This window comes from Primulina huaijiensis, chromosome 5, assembly GCF_012295235.1.
Source record: "Primulina huaijiensis isolate GDHJ02 chromosome 5, ASM1229523v2, whole genome shotgun sequence".
NCBI lineage: Eukaryota > Viridiplantae > Streptophyta > Magnoliopsida > Lamiales > Gesneriaceae > Primulina > Primulina huaijiensis.
The window spans coordinates 19,728,180-19,749,920 of record NC_133310.1 but is presented as its reverse complement, the minus strand read 5'-3'; the positions used below and the strand labels follow the sequence as shown (position 1 = coordinate 19,749,920).

General features: G+C 38.5%; 1 protein-coding gene across 2 annotated transcripts in view; it reads left to right on the top strand.

The window, feature by feature from the left end:
* Window positions 1–221: 221 nt before the first annotated feature.
* Window positions 222–21,741, top strand: part of LOC140976890 (probable serine/threonine-protein kinase SIS8) — a 29,605-nt gene continuing 8,085 nt past the window's right edge. Inside the window, exons 1-6 of one of the 2 annotated variants that reach the window (XM_073441293.1) lie at window positions 222–376; window positions 1,634–1,987; window positions 12,771–12,842; window positions 20,094–20,285; window positions 20,423–20,679; window positions 21,006–21,095. In XM_073441293.1, the coding sequence (XP_073297394.1) occupies window positions 1,742–1,987; window positions 12,771–12,842; window positions 20,094–20,285; window positions 20,423–20,679; window positions 21,006–21,095 (857 nt within the window). In that variant the 5' untranslated portion in view covers window positions 222–376; window positions 1,634–1,741. Of the gene's footprint in view, window positions 377–1,633; window positions 1,988–12,638; window positions 12,843–20,093; window positions 20,286–20,422; window positions 20,680–21,005; window positions 21,096–21,741 lie in introns of both variants that reach the window. The other variant, XM_073441292.1, reaches the window with a different exon arrangement.

Here is a 21,741-nt window from a genome sequence, read left to right as displayed (position 1 = left end):
GAGAAACCTGCTGGTTATTACTAACTGGTCAGCTCTTTGATTTTATTAAAAAAAAAAAACAATTTAACCAACATGTCATGCGTTATTTGGATTTGGGAATTTCAATTTGGAATTTGGATTTTGAAATGTGATGTTTTATTTGGATATTTGTTGTATTTTTACTCGAATTAAATATCTATATTTAAATTATTTAACCAACATCTTTACTCGTCAACACCCTATATATTCATCTAGTCCCTATTTACGTGCTCCTCTGCACAATTTTGAAGTTCCAATTCAAAAGCCGAGAGATCATCAATTGGATAAAATTTTCGCGTTTTTTAAGATTCGTGATCCATTCGCTCAATTTCAGATTTTCATGATCCCCAATTTTCCCGTAACCACCTACCATTTTCAGATTGGATATTGTTATTATTGATTATTATTGTTTTTAGGTTTCTTGTGATGAAATCAATACGGAAGGAATGTGTGATCGGATTTCGTGTTGTTTTATGTCACATTAATCGACTAAAAAGTGCTTTCGGGGTTATTTCTTGGCAAGATTGTTTTTATTTATGAAGAATTAGGAATCTTAGTACAACTTCTGTTCGATTCCTCTTTTGCGCTCTGAAAAATGTAGATTGGTAACTGGAGAAGTAGCTTCTACTTATCTTATGAACTAGTTTGTCATGGTCTTTGATCACTTTATCCACTCCTATTGTCCCCAAGTTCAGTCCTTTTTGTGAGATTGCTTTCATGGAGGACTACTTTGTACCTGTTTCAGATTATTTGTTGTTATCTTGATTAACTACTCTTGTTTTCAGGTTTCTTTTAATAAATTGTTTCATATACTGTAATTGATCAGGAAGCGTTTGATGTGTTCTGGATTCTTGAAAAAAAATTCGATTTCCTCACATTTCCGGTGTTTTTACTTTTTACATTCGTTATTGGTTTCTCTTAGTCCCTGCCTATTCTTTCTTGATTCTTGAAAAAATTTTGATTTCCTAACTTTTTCGGTGCTTTTACTTTTCGCATTTGTTATTTGTTTTTGACCATTTGTCTCTTTCTATACTCGATGAACGACGGCGATTCTATGCATCAAAATTGGATAGGATTCTGCCACTTCTCTGTTGCCTTCCTTTAACTTCAGAAGAAAACTTGCTATATATCAACTATCAATATCATTGCGCTTAGTCACGCTTAGTTCTCATTTCATATTTTATTTGTTTTTGTTTCTTATTGGAAAAAGAATAATTAGGGCACATGTTATATACTTACTCACTTAATGAATAATTCCCAAAATAGAGTTTTGGGCAAAACCAGAAGGTTTTTTCTGGTGTAGCTGTTGCTTTTTTTACGAGAAAAGGCTACTGTGGAACAAATGTACTTTTTAATTTTGAGATAAGAAAATATTTTCTACACATTACACATTTCCAATGGATTCAAATATTTAGTTTTATTTCCTTAGAAGACTTTTGATGACATAAATGTTCATCAATTTCTTGTCCATTTTATCAAAACATCAAACATGTATTGTTTACCTTTTGTGTCGAGTTCTTAATATTTGTAAATATTATAGTGGAATGAAAATAGTAATTAAGAAGTACTTAAATCAATTTGAAATTGCTAATAAGTTGCAATGTTTGCATTCTAGGTCTAACTTGGAGTTGTTTATGAGACTTTTTTGGAAGGTGGTTTATTTTTGCTATGACTTTGATCAACATTTGTCAAACATGATATTGTATTTGGAATCTAAGAAGACATGGAGAGGAAGGACCTTAAGGGGCTGGTCGGCACACCAGCTCCTAAAACCCAATGTTGGCCATCAGGTCTCGTCGAGAAACTTCAATCAATTTCTTTGGTTTCTTCTGACGATACCTCAAGTTCTAAAGAATTGAGAAGCCAGCATGATTTTGGGGTACCAGAATTTCAGAATGCATCACAAACCCTTTGGGACACAGGAAAACTCTCTGAGCCGATTCCTGATGGTTTCTATTTTGTCACTCCAGTAAGTTGTTCTTGCCTAAATTCAGACATGTATATAAATCTTTATAATTTCAATTATCAACTTAGTTTACTTGTTGAAGAAAATCTAGTTCAACTTTACTTCTTTACTTTCAAATTCAACTTTATTGCTACACCTTTGGTTTTTGTCTTGTTCTTAATTTTATTGAGAAATATCTGACACCAAAAAGTGTTGGATCTGTGTGTCTTGTATTGATGTGCTTGCGTGTAAACTTGGGCTACAAGTTTCTGTAATTATAACTATTTTAGTTTTTGCATTATAATATGTTGCGATGACAATGACACACTAACAAATAAATGGGATCGAAATACGTAAATATGGAAATCAAAGGAAATATTGATTGAACTATTACAAGGTTCTAAAATTTGTTAGGCACTAGTCGTGTGCCAAACCAGCGCCTAGGTGCCCTAGGCAGATTCCACGGTATCAATATAATAAATCACATACTAGAACTCCAACACAATGACATTAAATTTAAAATGCGTTCAAAGTTAACAACTAATTGAATATCACAAATTTACTCCACGTCTTCTCAATAATTTTCCAAAACTTGTTCTTCATCGAACACAAACTAAATATTAACATTGGGATCCTCTTCCTCTTCTTCGGATGCAAAATCATCCTCGTGAAGTTCTCTAACTCTAGAGCTTCTTGGAGGTTGTAGATTTTTATCTGCTCCAGTTGCTTCATCAACTATTTGCGATCCTCTATTTTTTGTTTGTTCAACAATCTAGCATTAAATTGGACAAATACTAGATTGTTCAACCTATTGACATCCAACTTATTCTTTTTCTTTGTATGAATCTACAAAAAAAAGAAAGTAAATATTATAGTTAGTCACTTAAACATACGCTTTTAAAAATTAATAATTTACTTTAAATGCACTCTAATTCCTTTCACACTCAGATGAACTTGTAGTTAATGAACGTATCATCAATGCCACTCTTAACAAGTTGGGTGTGTGAGCACCATAGGTACTCCACCATGTACATGGATCAAATGTATCGTCATTTTTTCACATGCTTTTGATGCCAATGTTTTCCCAAATAACTCAGTTTTATCTTTATACTTTACAAATTCCTTATTAATAATTTTATATTGTAGTTCAAACTTGTCGGCATGTAGAACTTCCATGCATTAAAAAATTCTGGCCGTGACCTCCCCATAAAGAGCAATAGAACTATCTGTAGTGGAATTAGGGATTCAACAAAAAGGTTATGTCATGCAATGATGTATAAAGTCTTATCTTTCATTTTTTTACTCAATAATAACTACGATAGGCTAATAATTTGATTCGACAGTGTTCAGAGCCACCTTGATATATTCTTTAGCTTGAAGAAGCTCCCCATATAAAAACCCTGTGGATGGCTTTCAATCTTCATCAACCAAATCGGAGAACTCTTACCAAATGAGCAAATATTTTCAAACAAAATGTTACAACATTCCAGAAACTCATGCTCATCACAATATAATGAGCCAATTTCCCTTTGTTTGTCTTTGACCAATTGCGGTTCTCCCACATATCACTTGTAAACATGGCCTTTAAACTAGTTTTTAAACAATCAATCTCTGCAATGTGAGGAAGTTTGATGCAAACCTAACAACTCCAAGCTGGACTATGTCTCTCTTCTTCGTGAAACTTCTCATCAATGACAAAGTCTTATGGTGAGCATAAATGAAATTTGTAAAATACTTGGCTTGGTCGTTATCTTTTTTAAATCTTGGAAGCTTGCCAATACTTTCAAGCATAAGATTAACGGTGTGAGTTTCACGTGAAATCCAAGAAATCCCTGGCTGCTTTTTTCTCATCACTTTAGCTGCAGCCATATTGTTGGTGGCATTTTCTGTTACAATCTGAGCAACATTCTGAGCTCCTACTTGTTCAACACACTTGTCAACATACTCAAAAATAAGTCTAGTTGTATGAGCCTCGTCTGAAAACTCCTTAGACTCTAAAAATGTAGTACCCTCCTTGCAATTAACACACAAATTTAATATGCTTCTTTTTTCTCTATCATTCCATGCATCTATCATAATCGAGCACCCATTCTTTGCTCATTCTTCTTCGTGCTTCTTCAACAGTAGCTTTGTTCTTTCAACTTCAGCTTTCGAACGTGGTTCCCTAAGTTGAGATTGATTTGGAGGCTTGAACCCTGATCCAAATTGACCTACTGCCTCCATTAGTTGCATGGAGCTATCACTATCAAGAGCATTAAATGGGATTCCATTTTCGTTTGCCCATCTCCCGACATATTGTTGAACTTGTTAAGTTCTCTCTTTGAAATGTGGAAGAGGTTTTTTAATTCCACTTGAACTTACATTTTCCGGAGATACCGTTGCAGTATTCATGGGGCCAATATAGGATTAATGTGAGGATTAATGTGAGGGAGGTGAAATCGAGCCCTAGAGAGAGAAAAATTTGAATATGCTCTCCCTCGCGTCTAGTTTCCAACCGACTGGGTTCTGTCATCGCTCAATCGGTTTCTTCAACTTCTGAGCCTTGTCGTTCGATCTCTCCTCAGTCTCCGGCGCCGGCCGTCGGCGGCTTTTATTTTCTCGTTTTTTCTTGCCGAATTGCTGGTTCATCCGTTATTTTTCACGGCTTTTTTCTCCAGAGTGTGGGGCGTTTCAAATCTAGTAGATATCATCGACATATTCGGTAGTAGTATACGACACGATGTTGAGGAGGCAAGTAACAGCTAATGGGCAAGCGGCTTGCAATGAAGTTGTACGCATTGAACACAAAATCTTCAGGTTGCGAATGGGTTTTGGGGGCGGCTCCATCTGGTGGGAAGAACGAACCAGGAAGGCGACTTACATGATGGATTTCGATCGTGACGAAGCGCAATGGATAAGTCTATTATTCAGTGAATTTGCAATTAACCCTCGTCCAGATTCGGAGTTCCATAGGTATAGGGGTCGGAATGCGGTCTTCACTCTGCAGAAATTTGACAATAAACGAGGAAGATTCATAGAGATGTCAAAATTCAGTTCAAAAGGGAGAAAGCAAACTACAATAGTGCCCAGCGGATATAACTCAGGGCGATGGAAGAGTTTATCGGTTTCTTTGAGAAGGATTTTGTCAGGTAGATATCGGAGGAAGAACCATCAAGTCGCGCCACAACGTGTAATATACCCGCCGAGGAACAAGTCTGATATAACAGAGGACATGAAGAGGGAGAGGGAGGTTAAGGAAAAGGAGATGACAGTTGAAAAGGGTAATGGTAGTCAAACATTGAAGCTGAAGTGGCAGGAATCAACTGTGATTACTAAAGGCAGGGCTAATATCTCTTGGGAACTTATCCAACAAGTCCTTGGGGAATCTACCAATAAACCGGTTGAGGTATTTCCCTTCCAAGCAAACAAGGCAGTATGGTGGCCCTCAAACTCGGAAGATTTAGCTTACTATATTAAGTTGAGAAGAGGATTCTTTGATAAAGGGGTTACCTTGGAATTTGAGGCATGGCGACCGGATATCAACACACAAGAAAGTGTACAATATTGCTGCAACAGTTGGTTACAAGTTTTAGGGGTACCTTGGAATTTATGGTCACAAGATAATTTCAAGATCATCGGGGAACATTGTGGGGGACTGCTGGCCATAAGTGATGATACTATGTGTTTCCGTAATTTGGAAGCGGCTAAGATTAAGGTTAAAGGCTTTGAAGGAGGGTTTATTCGGAGTAGGATGCGTATTCCGTTGGAAGGGGGGATTACAGATATAAGCATTAAGGTAGATACTTTTGATCCAGTGGCATATGAGCAGTACCAACGCCAAACCTATGCACAAGTTGTGGTGAATGGAAAGAGGTCGCTGGCGGGATGGGGAAACAGAAACATTGTAAAGGAGACAACAGGTGTTGCGGAGGCAAAAACATTCCCTACAAATGGAAACAAAGAATCGGGGGTGGTCTACAAACCCTCAATTAGCAACTATGCGAGGAGGACAAGGGATGATTATGGGGTCAGCGGGGAGAAAATGGACAAACCGCAGGCGTCAACATATTTGAAGGAACAACACAGCTGTCCAACAGCCATGAACGAAACATTGACACAAAAACATGAAGGCAAAGTTTACAAAATCTTGAGGAAAATTGTTCCGAAGGAGGTATCAAAATTCAATCAATCGCCAATTCAATCGATCACAGACATTGGGGACGAGGAAAAGCAGGCTAGCGTGGGTTCAAGCGGGGAAAAAGGAATCAGTAATCATACAGTGAATACATATGGGAATGTCTATTGCAGAAAACAAAAAAGATGTAGTGATCGAACAGAGTCGGTTCACGGAGATGATGAGAGGAAGGCCGCAGATTTCAGTACCGGTAATGAAATGATGAATGGCGGGCTTCATGATCTAGAAAAAAGAGTAATATTGGAGTTTGACGAATCGGAAGATGACTTGCTCGAAAATGAGGTTGATTTTGAGTGCTCAGATACTGACAGTCATGTAACGATGCGGTCAGAGGAATTATTCAAAGGCGTAGATGAGGAAGTAATCATGAAGGAAATGTTCTCATCACCAAAGAGGATTGTGTCACATGTCCAGCCAAATCAACAAGATAATGCGAATACTGCTGTGGGACAGGTATTAACCAAATTTCAATCTTCAATTCTTAATCATTCTTTCAGTCTTCATTCAATCTTTCCATCTGCTTTCAATGTATTGGGGTTGTCTAGTGGCCTACTAGGAGGAGGGGGTGAGAGGGTATTTGAATTGCCGGGTTACGGGAAAGAAAATGCAACAGGGCTACAAGTGGAGAAGATTGGGAGGGTTACAAAGGAAATCCGGGCAGATTGTGCAGATGGTGTTTGTGGGGTGGAGGGGAAGATACCGACGGGTCCGTTGAAGAGAGAGTTGAATAGGTTGAAGTGTGGTATTAACTACGAGAGAGGTTCGTCATCGAAGGGTCAAGAAGTTTTGTTATGAAAATTTTCTCGTGGAATATTAGGGGAGGAGGGACGACGAAGAGAAGAGAATTAGTAAGGACGGTAATACGTAAGGAAAATCCGGACATTGTCGTGCTTCTGGAAACAAAAAAAGAACGTGTTGATAAGTGGTTTGTGACTAGTATGTGGAAGTCAAGATTTGTGGAATGGGTCTGTCTTCCATCGGATGGGCGTTCGGGGGGTATAATTGTGATGTGGGATCCGAGATTGGTGGTGGTCAGAAGTAATTTGATAGGCGAATTCTCGGTGTCAATTGAAATGGAACTTAAGGATAACAGCATGTGGTGGTTTTCAGCGATCTATGGACCTGTCAAACCACGAGAGAGGGAGAAATTCTGGGATGAATTAGCAGGACTGAGTTCTATTTGCGGGGAAAGGTGGTGTTTGGGAGGAGATTTTAATGTTGTCAGAAATACGGGAGAAAAAATGAATAGCAATTCCAACACTACGAGCATGTTATGTTTTGATAAGTTGATAGGAGAACTGGGACTGTATGACCCTCCTCTTTTGAATGCAAAGTACACGTGGTCTAATTTAAGGGATGATCCGATTTGTTGCCGATTAGACAGATTTCTTCTCTCGAATGGATGGAGGGACTTTTTCCCTCACTTCAGACAGATGGTGTTACCCAGGATTACTTCGGATCATTATCCAGTTATTTTAGATACAAACAAGGCGAAATGGGGACCTACTCCTTTCAGATTCGAAAACGTCTGGTTGTCCCATCATAATTTTCGAGATTTAGTCCGTGCATGGTTGAGTGATGGAATGAATCAAGGTTGGGAAGGGTATAAATTTATGAAAAAACTAAAAAAACTGAAAGGAGATATCTCAAGTTGGAACAGAGAAGTTTTTGGAAATGTGGGAGTCAGATATGCCGAGTTGAGTTATAGGATTAATTATTTGGATGAGTTAGAAGCTGAGGGAGGATGGTCTGAAAGGTTTAGTTCCGAAAGAAGAGAAGCAAAATGTGAGCTGGAAAATTTGTGAAGTTTTTGGAAATGTGGGAGTCAGATATGCCGAGTTGAGTTATAGGATTAATTATTTGGATGAGTTAGAAGCTGAGGGAGGATGGTCTGAAAGGTTTAGTTCCGAAAGAAGAGAAGCAAAATGTGAGCTAGAAAATTTGTCATTTCAAAGGTTTCAATTGGAGAGCCAAAAGGCAAAAGTGAGATGGCTGACGGAATGTGATCAGAATTCTAAGTTCTTTCACTCATTGTTGACCAACAGAAGGAGCAGATCGATTATAGATAAGGTGGAGTTGGAGGATGGGACATTGGTTACGGAAGAGGAACAGATTGAAGAAAACATTGTATAATATTTTACGAATCTGTATAGGAAATCAGAGGGAGAAGGTGGTGGTTTTGATGGGGTTGGAATGCTGCCCTTTGGATACGAGTGCAGCAGAGGCGATGGAGATTCCTTTTTCCGAAGACGAGGTCAAAAAAACAGTGTTTGAGAGTGATGGGTCCAAAGCTCCAGGTCCGGATGGGTTCACAATGGCATTTTTCCAAAATATTTGGGATACGGTTAAGGAGGACTTAATGAAGGTGTTCGCTGAATTTTATGAGGGAGGAGTGGTAAACGGCATTACAAATGAAACTTATATTTGCCTCATTCCTAAGAAAAAAGATGCGACCAGGGTCAATGACTTCCGACCAATAAGCTTGACAACGAGTTTGTACAAGATTCTGGCCAAAGTGTTGACTGAAAGAATAAAAAAAGTGCTAAGTTGTACAATAGCCGAGAATCAAAGTGCATTTATCAAAGGGAGACAAATTATGGATTGTTGTCTTGTTGCAAATGAAGTGGTTGAGGAACACCGTAAAAAGAAAAAAAGGGTTGGGTGTTTAAGGTGGACTTTGAAAAGGCGTATGACAACGTTGACTGGAGATTTCTAGAGTTTGTATTACAAAAGAAAGGTTTTGGAGAGAGATGGAGGAAGTGGATAAGAGGTTGTGTCACTAATGTATTGTTCTCGATTTTTATCAACGGAAAACCAAGGGGAAAATTTAAAGGGGAAAGAGGACTTCGTCAAGGGGATCCTTTATCTCCTTTTCTTTTTACCCTAGTAGTTGATGCTTTGGGAAGGTTAGTTGACAAGGCTAAGGAATTGAATGAGGTGAGAGGACTGGTGGTGGGAAGGGATAATTTGGAAATTTCGCATATTCAATTTGCTGATGACACGTTGTTTTTGTTACAAGAGGAAAGGCACGTGATGGCAATGGTGGAAATAATAAAATTATTCGGGCAAAAAGCAGGGTTAAAGATCAACTTCGAAAAAAGTGTAGTTTTGGGGATCAATTGCGAGGATGAAGAAGTGTTTGGTGTGGCACAAACAATTGGGTGCAAAAAAGAAGAATGGCCAATTAAGTACCTCGGGGTACCGTTGGGAGGGAAACCTATGACTTTCGAGTTTTGGGAACCGGTTCTTTCAAAAATGACAAAAAAACTTTCAAGCTGGAAAAAAGCTTTCCTATCCAGAGGTGGCCGGTTGACCTTGATAAAATCAGTGTTAAGCGCAATGCCATCGTACTACATGTCTTTGTTTAGGGTGCCGAAAAAAGTTGCAAAAATGATGGAAAGATTGATGCGTGATTTCTTGTGGGATGGAGAGGACGGGGATAAGCATTGTCATGTTGGGTGGAACAGGTGGGTAAACCAAAGGACAGAGGAGGGCTTGGATTGGGGAATATCTGCTTGAGAAACAAAGCTTTACTAGGGAAATGGTGGTGGAGAGGCACAAAGGAAAAGGAGCCGCTGTGGAAAAAAGTGGTTTCAAGCATATATGGTCTTCAAGATAATGGGTGGGATTTGGGATTGGCTAGGAATGCGACCTTCAGAAGCCCTTGGAAATACATTTCCCGTTCTTTCCCGGCAATTCAACTGTTGAGTGGGTCGGTTTTGAGATGGGGTAATTTCATTAGGTTTTGGGAGGATGTTTGGGGGGAGGGGGTCTTTCTTTCAAAGATCGTTTTCCGTCTCTGTTTAGGATTTGTACTACGATCAATAGACCAATTCGTCATTTTATAGAGGTTGTCGAGTCAGGAGTCGATCAAAATTTTCGATGGGATGTGCGTTTTAGGAGACACCTGAATGATACCGAGCTGGGGGAATTTGCTACTTTAATGGGAATATTAGATATGGTCAGATTAGAATTGGGTTCAGATGATTTCAGGGTATGGTTGGGGGATTCTTCGGGGTTGTTCTCTGTCCGTTCTTTTTATGAGTTTTTCTTTCCTTTACATAATTTCCCAGCTTTCATTCCTCATCCTCACATATGGAAAGTACCTATCCCGCAAAAGATTCAAATTTTCTCGTGGATCGTGGCTTTGGGAAAACTACAGACATCGGATATGGTGCAAAGAAGATGGCCGACTTGTGCTTTGAGCCCAAATTGGTGCACATTATGTCATAGGCATGAAGAAAATCAGGATCATTTACTGATTCATTGTTCTTTCTCCAGAGGCATTTGGTCTAAGGTGCTGCAAGAGCTGAGATTTTGTTGGATCTTTCCGAGAAGAGCACAAGATATGTTCATTATAGAGCCGGGATTTCACAAGGGGAAAACTATCAAGACATTCTGGTATATGATCGTTCAATTTACATTCTGGACAATATGGCTCGAGAGGAATGACAGAATATTCAACGAAAATTCGGCTTCAATCGATAAAGTTTGGGAGAAGCTCAAATTCAGGGTTGCGTTTTCAATAACAAGGCTCAAAAACTTCAGTCATTTGGCCATATCAGATGTAGTTAGGGATTGGAAATTTGTAATGTCTTGATGATAACTGTTTCGTGTATTATTCTACGCGGATCACTCATCCGCTCTTATTGTAAAACTATCTATTTTTATTAATTATAATTCAAGTTTACTATCAAAAAAATAGTATTCATGGGGCCAAATGGAAGAGGTTTTTTAATTACATCTATTCTTTTAATTTCAGCACTTTCTTCATCGTCTAGACAAATATTCCCCTCTGTTCTACAACTTTCTTCTTCCGTTATGTTGTTTTTCTTTTGTTAATCCGTTCTAAAATAGCTTGTTTGCACTTGTTGTGATTTTCTTGAGATGTTTTTCGACAACCAGATACATTTCCAAGTATATTTCCTATGTGCTCCTTGATTCCTTTACACTTCCCCGGACATCATTTTCTCACACAACTTGCATTTAACTTTGTCGAGGTTCTTAGAATTAATCAACATCCCAAACTCATCCGATGTCATTTGACTCTCTCCTAAAAATCCTATATTCGGGTTGAGTGACAGATGCAGTCGACGATGAATTTCTTGCCATTGTTACCTATTATTAATCACTTAATTGTAATAACCTGAAAAGATATTTAAGAACACAGTCAGAAACTTTGGAAGCTATGTGATTTAAATCACTTTAAGAAATAAGAATAAAATCAGTAGAGTCCTTCAAGCTTAATCAGTAGTCCCAAAATGTTGGTATCCCACATTTTTAATGGTGCGTCTGAAGCAGACGGGACACTCACCCTTTTTCTCCTTTGCTACCACCAAATCACCTACAAAAAAAATGAAATCAAACGCTATAAGCAACTTGCATGCATACAAGTAAAACAGTTTACTTTCTTGTTTGCTCTGATGAAGACGAAGATGAAAGCTGTGTGCGTTAGGGCAAGCTCAAGCCAACAAATCTTTTCTTGTTGGACGTAAGACCTTTGTTCACCTTTCAATTTTATTTTAATTGGGCTTTCAGTCTTTCAAAAAAGACCCAAACAAAAATCACACAAAAAAATAAAATCAGGGCCGCATATGCCCGCCTAGGCTGGCCGTCTAGCACCTTTTCGGTGTGGTCGGCCGCCGCTTAGCGCCTAGGTCACAATTAGAACATTGAAATATTATAATGAAACTGTAAGGTAGTTTTCCCAGAGGCATTTCTTTGTACAAATGTAATCTCCCTAGCACAGCTAGTCACGCAACTCTCTAGACAAAATAACATAATGATGTGACAACAATATTCCTCCCTCTTTATTCCCTCTCTCCTCCATGTGTACTATTCTTCTTTCTTCTTGAATGAACATTTTGTATAATAGGCCTTTCTCTATTTAATTTTTGGCCCATTTCATTTAATCCCATAACAATTCCCCATCCCCAACGATGGTCTTGTCTCCAAGATCAAACTCTGCAAACTGTGTTTTGATTACAGATATATCTTCCCACGTAGCTTCGTCCAAGTTGTGTCCCTTCCATCTTACTAACACTTGCTGAATCTGCTCCTTCCCTTTTATCTTCATTCTGCTATAATTGACTTCTTCTGGCTCATAGTCTACTGACAAATCCAATTCCATTGGTAACCTTGGTGATAAGTGCGGACTGCCCACGACCTTCTTTGAACAAGAAACCTGAAAAATCGGATGGATTCGGGATCCTTCCGGTAATTTTAACTTGTATGCCACTTCTCCTATCTTCTGAATCAGAAGCTTTGATATTTGCATTTCACCCTATATAGCTTCTGATTCCCTTAATTGTGGATTGGAATGTTCCACCAGTGAAATGTTGACTCAGAATTAGGCAAAAACTTATAATTTTTCAGTTGCATCTACAGCCCTTGTCATTCTCTCTATTATCTGTTGAATATTAAGGAATATTTGATTCCATCTGGCAATTACGATACAGCGTATTGTCATATTTTTGCTACATAATGCTTTGTGCATTGTAGGAACGAAGAATCAAAGAACTTTTTGATATTGTTCCTTCATTGGACGACCTTCACACTCTGGACGCAGAGGGGCTTCAACCAAATGTAATTATTGTTGATGCTCGTAAAGATAAGAAGCTTTTCATGTTAAAGCAGCTGGCAGCCACTTTGGTGAAGGGACTGCATTCAAGTCCGGCTGCCATGGTCAAGAAGATAAGTGGATTGGTGAGCCCCTTTTGTACCCTGTACTTGCATCTTCTCATATCAAATAATGCTGTATTTGTCTTTCCTGTTCTTTCTATACCTTTTTGAAGAAAAGGGAATGCTTATTTAACCTGGTTTCTATAAAGTAGCTCCTGTGGTATAATGTGAGGCATATCAGGGCTGCTAGTTTCTGGTGTCTTGATGAATGATACATCCTTGGCCATTCTAAATTTGCTAGAGATATTAGTAATAGCAAACATCATATATGGGGAGCTCACACTAAAATTGTATGTCATGAATTATCAAAGAAAATTGATGTACTGCATGGAAATTTAATTGATAATATATAGCTAGAATATATCAATGAAAATCATTTGTTGAATCTTGTTATTCAAAGACTTGTGACGTGATTTGTTGGAGAGTAGCAATTGTCTAAGCTCACTTATTCAATTCTTATCAATGGTAATAGGCCAAGGGGTAAAGTCAAGGGTGAGAAAGGACTCAGGCAAGGTGATCCACTCTCACATTTCCTGTTTAATTTGATAGTAGACATGCTGGGTAGATTGATTGATAAGGCCAAGGCAAGGAACCTCATTCGGGGTCTGCAAGTGGTAGAGAGAGTAGAGATGTCACACATTCATTTTGCGGATGATACTTTGTTTTTTGTCAATAATTAGAGCCATTTGTGGTTTTTGGTAGCGATCTTGAATTCATTTGTCAAATGTCAGGATTAAAGATCAATGTGGAAAAGAGTGCGTTGTTAGGCCTTATTGTATAGAAGAAGGAGAGTAAGGGTTAGCTCGAGAGATTGGTTGTAGGAGGGAAAGTTGAACCCTTACATATCTGGGTGTCCCATTAGGCGGAAATCCGATGAAAATTTCGTTCTGGGAACCTGTTTGTCAAAAAAGCTAGCAAGTTGGAAGAAAGCGATTGACTTTGATTTCAGAGTGATGAATTGGCCCAAGGAGTATAACGGAGAGGACTATGAGGGATTTTCTATGTGATAAAGTTGATGGAGATTTACGCTGTCATATGGTTGCGTGGGAACAAGTCTATACACCGAAAGAAAGATGGGGTTTGGGTATTGGACACATTTGTTCGAGGAATAGGGCTTTTTTGGGGAAATGGTGATGGAGGTGTTCTGTTGAGGAGGAACCATTATGGAATAAGGTTATTGTGAGCAAATAAGGGTTACAGGATAATGGTTGGGACGCGGGTTTAGTAAGAAATGGTACATGTAGAATCCCTGAAGGTTTATTTCGAGTACATATATGGTTTTTCATTAGCTACTGAGCGCAGTGGTTAGAGTGGGCAATAAGATTAGGTTTTGGGAGGATAAGTGGGGGGATTCTTCTTTTAAGTATCTTTATCCTAGAAATATCCTAGTTTATTTCAGTTATCATTGGTTCATCAAAATCCAAATTCTAATTTTGTTAGTCGGAGGGCTTTCCCTCTTCTTTTATATCCTCGGTCTTGCATCTACGGAAGGACTTGAAGGATGAGGAAGTGAATGAGTTGAGCTCTTTGATAAGGTCTTTAGAGAGGGTCATATTGTTTGAAGGGGTTGATGATATCAGGGTTTGGGGTGGGTACCCTTCAGGATTATTGTAAGTCCAATCTTTCTGTGATTTTTTTTCTCCAACGGTTTTCCTTTATTATCTTTTATGTCATTTGGAAAATCCCGATCCCATCAAAGTTCAATCCTTCTCGTGGACCGCGGTGTTGGGTAAGCTGTCAACTTGTGATTATGCAAAAAAAGTTATTTCGTGTGCCTGTGCTTCGCTGGAAAGAGGTAGAGAATCGTGATTATTTGCTTATTCATTGTTCTTTCACGAACTGTCATTGTTTCAGAGCTTTGGAGGAGATGAGTTTGGTATAGGTAGTTCCAAGATCTTCGCACGAGCTATTTGTTGCAGATCTTGGATGTGCACTTGGCAGGATGTGTATAATTTTTTGGATAGTGAGAGTTCATTGTAATTTGTTGGTCAGTATGAATAAAATTATTTTTGACAGTTTAGAAAAATCGGTTGAAAAGTGTTGATGCGAGATTAAAATTTGGGCATATAACTGGATTGGGAAGCATGTAGAGTTTAAGAACTTCTCGATCTCATATTTATTGAGGGATTGTAGCTATATATGTTAATTTGTGCAGGGCTTTTGTCTTTTCTTTTCTGTTCATGTGCAGATCACTTGTCTAACATTTGTAATTAATTGCTTTTAATTAATGAATATTGATTATATTATTTATCTGGTTAGTAATTACGATAAGAATAGTTATCTTTATCTCTGGTCTTTTAAACTTTTATTAGATTAGATTGGATTAGTTTATTTAGGGAGGTTTGGTAGGATACTTCTCTGTATATATGCACTGTATATTCTTCATTCGTCAAGAAATAAGATTTACGTCTTTTTTTTTTTTAATCCTATTTCTCAATTTACCACATGGTATCGAGAGCCAAACATCACCGCTGACTAAATACGGTATGGACTCTTCTAATTTCTCTTCTTCCACTACCTCCAACACTAGCACAGCACCGGTGCTGGCGACCCGTGGACTGGGCGATGCCTCTCGTCTGTCAAGCACATGCCATAAATTAAATGAGAAAAGAATGGTTACTATCTGTGATGATGTTCATATGTGGAGGAGGAAAAGTTGAACTCTTATCGGAGGCGTCATCACGACCGGAATCCGATGACCCAAAATTCAAAGCATGGAAGTCATAGAACAACTTGGTTATGTCATGGCTAACCAACTCCATGAACTCCGAGATAGGGGAAAATTTCTTTCTTTAACGTTCTGCGAAGGAAATATGGGAGGCGGCGCGAGATACTTACTCGTCCAGAGACAATACAGCAAAGCTCTTCGCAACAGAGAGCCTTCTTCACAATCTATAACAGGGCGATTCTATGGTCACTGCCTATTTCACTACACTTACCCGTCACTGGCAACAATTGGATTTGTTCAAAATTCATGCCTGGAAATCTCCCACTTCTGAGCAGCTATACCGATCCATTGTTGAACAGAAACATGTGTTGGAATTCATAATTGGGCCTCAACGGTAATCTCGACGAAGTAAGGGGGATGATTCTTGCAACTATGCAGTTGCCCAGCCTTCGGGCAGCCTTTTCTGATGTTCGTCGGGAAAAAAGCCGTAGGAAAGTGATGTTGGGTCCTTCCCTCGGTGCCTCAAATCCCATTGATGGTTCCGCCCTGGCCACTCACTGTCCTTTTAAACAATCGGAAGAGGCTATGAAGCCCAGTCTTGTGCAAGGTCCACAACGTTCCCAAAATTATGGGAAGCCTTGGCGAGGCCATTTTTGGTTCGAAAAGTGCAAGACACCGAGCCATAATATCGAACCTTGCTGGAAAATTCACGACAAACCTGCTGACTGGAAACCATCTCGGGAGAAGCGTGCTCATGCTGCTATGACTGATACCGCTTCTTCCAGGAACTGGCATTGGGGAGTAAGATTGGCAATGCTGATTTTTGTGTTGGACTGTACCTCCTTAGGACGAAGGACTTCTCGAGAAATCAGGCCAATAGTATTAACCATCATTTATCGTCGAATTTTGTTTTTGTTTTTCAGTCAAATAAAGATAGTGATATTCTGTTATGGCAGTATCGGTTAAGGCATCCAAATTTTTTGTACCTCGAAAAATTATTTCCATTTTAGTCATTAATAAAAACTTGCATATCTCTCATTGTGATATTAGTCAAATCTCAAAGAACACACAAAATACCTTCATCCCACAACCATATAAGCCATCCAAACCTTTTTCCCTCGGTCACAGTGACATTTGGGGACCTTCCAATGTCAAAAATATCATTGTTACCCATTGGTTTCTCTTGTTTGTGAATGGCCACACTCACAGTTCTTGGGTATATTTAATGAAGGACAAATATGAAACAACACAACTTTTTAAAAAATTCACACCATGTTCCAAACTCAATTTTCTGCAAAAATTCAAGTCCTTAGAACTTATAGAGCTCGTGATTATTTAATTTTGTGCTAGGAGAGTTCCTGGTCACCCATGGGCTTGTTCACCATAGTTCATTTGTTGACACTCCTCAACAGAATGTGGTCTATGAACGTAAGAACCGCCACATGCTTGAAGTTGCCAGATCCTTACTATTTACCAACAATGTCCGTCGCTATTTCTGGGGTGATGCAATTCTTACTGCAACATACCTCATTAATAGAATGACATCTCAAGTGTTACGGTACACAACCCCTATTCAATCACTTCTTGACTTTTATCTTGACACACATCTACTTCATAGCATTTCTCTAATAGTTTTTGGGTGCTCCACCTTTGTCCACTTTCGCTCCCAGAACCGTGGCAAACTTGAACCTAGGGCGGTTAAATGAATTTTCCTTGGTTATGCTTTAAATCGGAAGGGGTGTAAGTGTTATTCTCCTGCAACAAAGAGATTTTACACATCTATGGATGTTACCTTCTTCGAGAGTGAGCCTTTTTACCCCAATTCCTCGCTTTAGAGGGATAACACCAGAGTTGAACCTCAAAATTGGGAAACCAACAATCGCACTATTACCTTTTGTGAACCAACTGAAACCCTAGCCATCATGACCTTTCTGGTGAACCCAAGCACAACAACACATTTGATCCAATCTCAAATAATGATACCACAAATAATGATCCCACCCATACCAAAGTGACACTTCAGGTCTATTATCTTAGGAAACCACTTCAACCAAGGAGTCGATAGGATCTTGTACAAAAACAGCCAACCAAAAACACTTGTCCACCGCCGATTCCCCGTAGGCCAATAAAGGTACTGCTGGACTTGACAATGACTCCCATGTATTTGAACACAATGATCCAGATGATAGAGCTATTGCACTAAGAAAATGAGATATAACTTGTATAAACATCTGATATGTAACTTTCTCTTTTGAACATTTATCACCTGCATATCAAGTTTTTGTATCCTGGATAGATCAAGTTCATCCATCTTCCATCGAAGAAGCCCTCCAAGACCCAAATTGGAAAGCCGTCACTCATGATGAAAGACAAGCATTTCAAAAGAATAACATTTTCGAGATAACTGAGCTTTCATAGGGGAAAAAGACGGTTGGATGCAAATGGATATTCACAATTAAGCATAAAGTAGATATTGAACATTTCAAATCATGACTGATAGCAAAAATATATACACGGTCTTATGGGATTGACTACTAAGAGACTTTTTCCCCTGTTGCTAGACTCAACACCATCCGAGCACTATTGTCAGTCGCAGCAAACTTAGATTGGTCGTTGTTTCAACTTGATGTTAAGAATGCATTTCTTAATGGAGATCTTGAGAAGGAAGCGTATATAGATATCCCGCAAGGATTTGAATCAGAAAAAAGATCAACAAAGTGTGTAAGCTACGAAAGTCACTATATGGTCTCAAACAATTTCCTCGAGCTTGGTTTTACAAGTTCACCTCCGTTCTAAAAAGAGATGGATACACCCCCAATGTCAATCTGACCACACCATGTTCGTTAAACATTCAGAAGGAGGTAAACTTATTGTGTTAATTGTTTATGTTGATGATATTGTCCTTACATGAAACAATGAGGAATGGCTCGCATCAAAATTTTGCTAAGATGAAGGACATGGGACATTTAAAGTATTTTCTGGTAATAGAAGTAGCCAGATCAGCCCTTTGATATCAATCTGTCAAAGAAAATGTGTATTAGACCTCTTGAAGGTGACAGGTATGCTGGGGTGCCGACCGGTAGAGACTCCAGTGGATCCAAACCTCAAATTAGTGATGAGAAAGGATTGTCCTCAAGTTTTGTAACGATCATGGGCCATTAGGCTGAACCAACATGGACATCGGCCTATACCCATGTACCACTACTGGTCATGTGTCGTTAGGATGGTCCAGCATGAGCCTAGCCCATGCCATACATCGTCACTCATAGAATATCCCACCCCTGGAAAGTGGTTTCTTTCGCCTCCCCCAACACTTAAACCCAGAACCTCCAGGCTTAAGTACTTAGATTCTTAAAGTGTTGATACCAGTTGAGCTAAACATGGGTCTCGGACCATGTTGGTTCAGCGTAATGGCCCATGATTGTTACAAGTTTACAAGGGAAGACATCAATGATTGGTTGGCAAACTAATCTATTTGCCGCACACACGACCATATATTGGATTTGTTGTTATTGTTATGAGTCAATTTATGAATAATCCAACCAAAGAATGCATGGAAGTTGTTTATCGGGTATTAAGGTACCTAAAAGAGACTTCTGGGAAAGGGTTGCTGCTAAGAAAAAATTCAAGCAGAAATGTCAAGGTATACAGTGATATTGGTTGGACAGGCTCCCAAAGCGGTAGACGCTCTACCTCTAGTTATTGTGCCTTTATTTGGGGGAATCTAGTCATCTGGAGGAGTAAGAAACGGCCAGTGGTGCTTCGCAATAGTGCTGAACAGAATACCATGCACAAGCTCATGGAATTTGTGAGGGAATGTGGCTTAAACGACTCCTCGGTGAATTAAAATTGGAGGATGATCATACAATGGATCTAATGTGTGACAATCCGCTATAAATATAGCCAAAAATCATGTCCACCGTGATCGAACCAAACACGTTGAAGAGGACCGAAAATGTATAAGTGAGAAACTTGAGAAGAAATTAATTGAGCTTAGCTACATTTCTTCTCGCATGTAACTTGCAAACATCTTGACAAAAGCTTTTTTATCGGCCAATCTTTGAAGACATGAGTTCCAAGCTAGACATGATCATCACATATAGCGCAGCGTGAGGGGGAGTATTGAGTATTGATTATGTTATTTATCTTGCTAGTAGTTACGATAGGAATAATTATCTTTATCTCTAGTTTTTAAGGGAGGTTTGGTAGGATAATTCTCTATACGTATGCATTGTATATTCTTCATTTTTCAAGAAATAAGATTTACGTCTCTTTCTCCTTTTTGCCCTATTTCTCTATTTACCACAAATATAATATTGTTTCCTATAATAAAAATTATTATAGGTTTTGACATAATGGCAAACAGTTGGTCTTACATTATTTGTGGATAAGAAAAGCAGTTGCAAAATGAATCTATTGAAGACCAAAAAATGTGGCCTATTGTGGGTTTCTGTACAAGTTGGAATGATGGAACATGTTTAAAACTTCCTGGCCTGTCACTTTGCCCTCTGAATGGCCACTATAGATAAACAAGCTGCATAAAACAGTGTTTGAGCTATAGTTAAAACATCCACAGTTTATTTTTGGCTACCTTACACCATTTACAGGTCTGTGATTTCTTCAAACGACCAAAATCAGAATCAGATCCAGTAGAAGGTGCCCTCGAAGAAGACTCTCACTCGCTGGAAAACCAAGGTGTCCATATGCTGGGTCAGATAAAGCGTGGTTCTTGCCATTCCCGGGCAATCTTATTCAAAGTTCTGGCCGACACTATCGGCCTTGAATGTAGGCTTATGGTGGTAAATGTTATCTTTATTAAAGCTACATGTTCTGTTCGTTTTTTGACATGCAACATAGACATTTATGAGTCTATAGGAGTAGAGGTCTATTCTGAAAATATTTTCACAAACTTTGGATTTATTTTCCATGGTCTCAGGGTTTACCTCGAGAAGGAGTGATGGAGCGAACCGATTCCTATAAGCACATCTCTGTCATTGTTATTTCAGATTCAATAGAACTTTTGGTTGATCTTGTACATACTCCTGGCAAGTTGATTCCATTTTCAGCAAAGGCGGTGTTTCTTTCTCATCTATCTGCTGGCGAGAGTGATTCCGCAGAGAACGACTCATACGATTCACCTATTGAACCAAATAGTCCTCTTTGCGGCTTTTCAGATCAAATAGAAGTTGAAGAGTAAGGATTTTTAAGTAATATGCATCTTTCGCTTAACATGGTTTCTTTTGTCGAAACAATCTTGTATTTGTTTAGACACAAGCATGATTAATTTATGATTTTTTTTTTCGTTTTCATGGAATCTCCCAATCACTATGCCGATATAAGAAAAAAATGTGTTGATATTTTTGCTATTCCCAATTTTGATTTAACATGGAAAATTTGTTTTTATTTATGAGATAATCCATGAAATTTTTGTGTGCTTCTGATGGAGACGGAATGTGTTTTGGATGAAAAGAATCTGTTATTATGTCTTCATTCAACTTATTGAAACTTGTTCTTACCAGAACATCACATAGCGAGCCAAATGTGGCAAATTCATTTTGGCGGTGCTACAGGAAGAAAGTCATGGCTGGGCAAAGAACAGCTAATTCGAGGTTTAATAAAGCTTCTAAATCAACTCTCTTTCTTTATCTTATTGTTTCAAATGCATGTTCATTTGTGTAAAGATGCTAAAAAGTAACTATTTACGTTAGGATTAGATTTAAAATTATTATAATTTTTTATATTTTTTTATCATATTAAATTCTGAAAATTTTCTTCGATATTAACTCCCATGATATTTTATCACATACGATAAAGAAGGATGGTCGAATAATTGATTATTGTTTTAGCTCTCATGGCCGGTGATAATTGATATAGGCATATAGCTATCATATGCTAGAACCCCATAAATTTTATGTTGTGTTCTCTGTATTCACTAGCTTCCTACTATTTTAAAATTTAATATTCTATGAGAATAGGAAAACTGATATAGGGATTTGTTGTTTCTCTGCTGACGTCATGAACTGTAATTGAAAGCGGATTTCCTTTTGGCGGCAGAGAAACAAAAGATTGCTAGAAAAAAGTAACTACGCTTCTGTCCATCTACTCTAGTTGCCTGGTTGTAGGGGTCGGGAATAATAAGAATAATTTGAGCGGGTTGGCGCAACTTAAGCTCAATGGATCATAATATTTTTGAACCAAAGCTCGAGATTAACTCTAGTCTCATGCGTTTAAAATATGTAGGATCGAGCGCTTGCC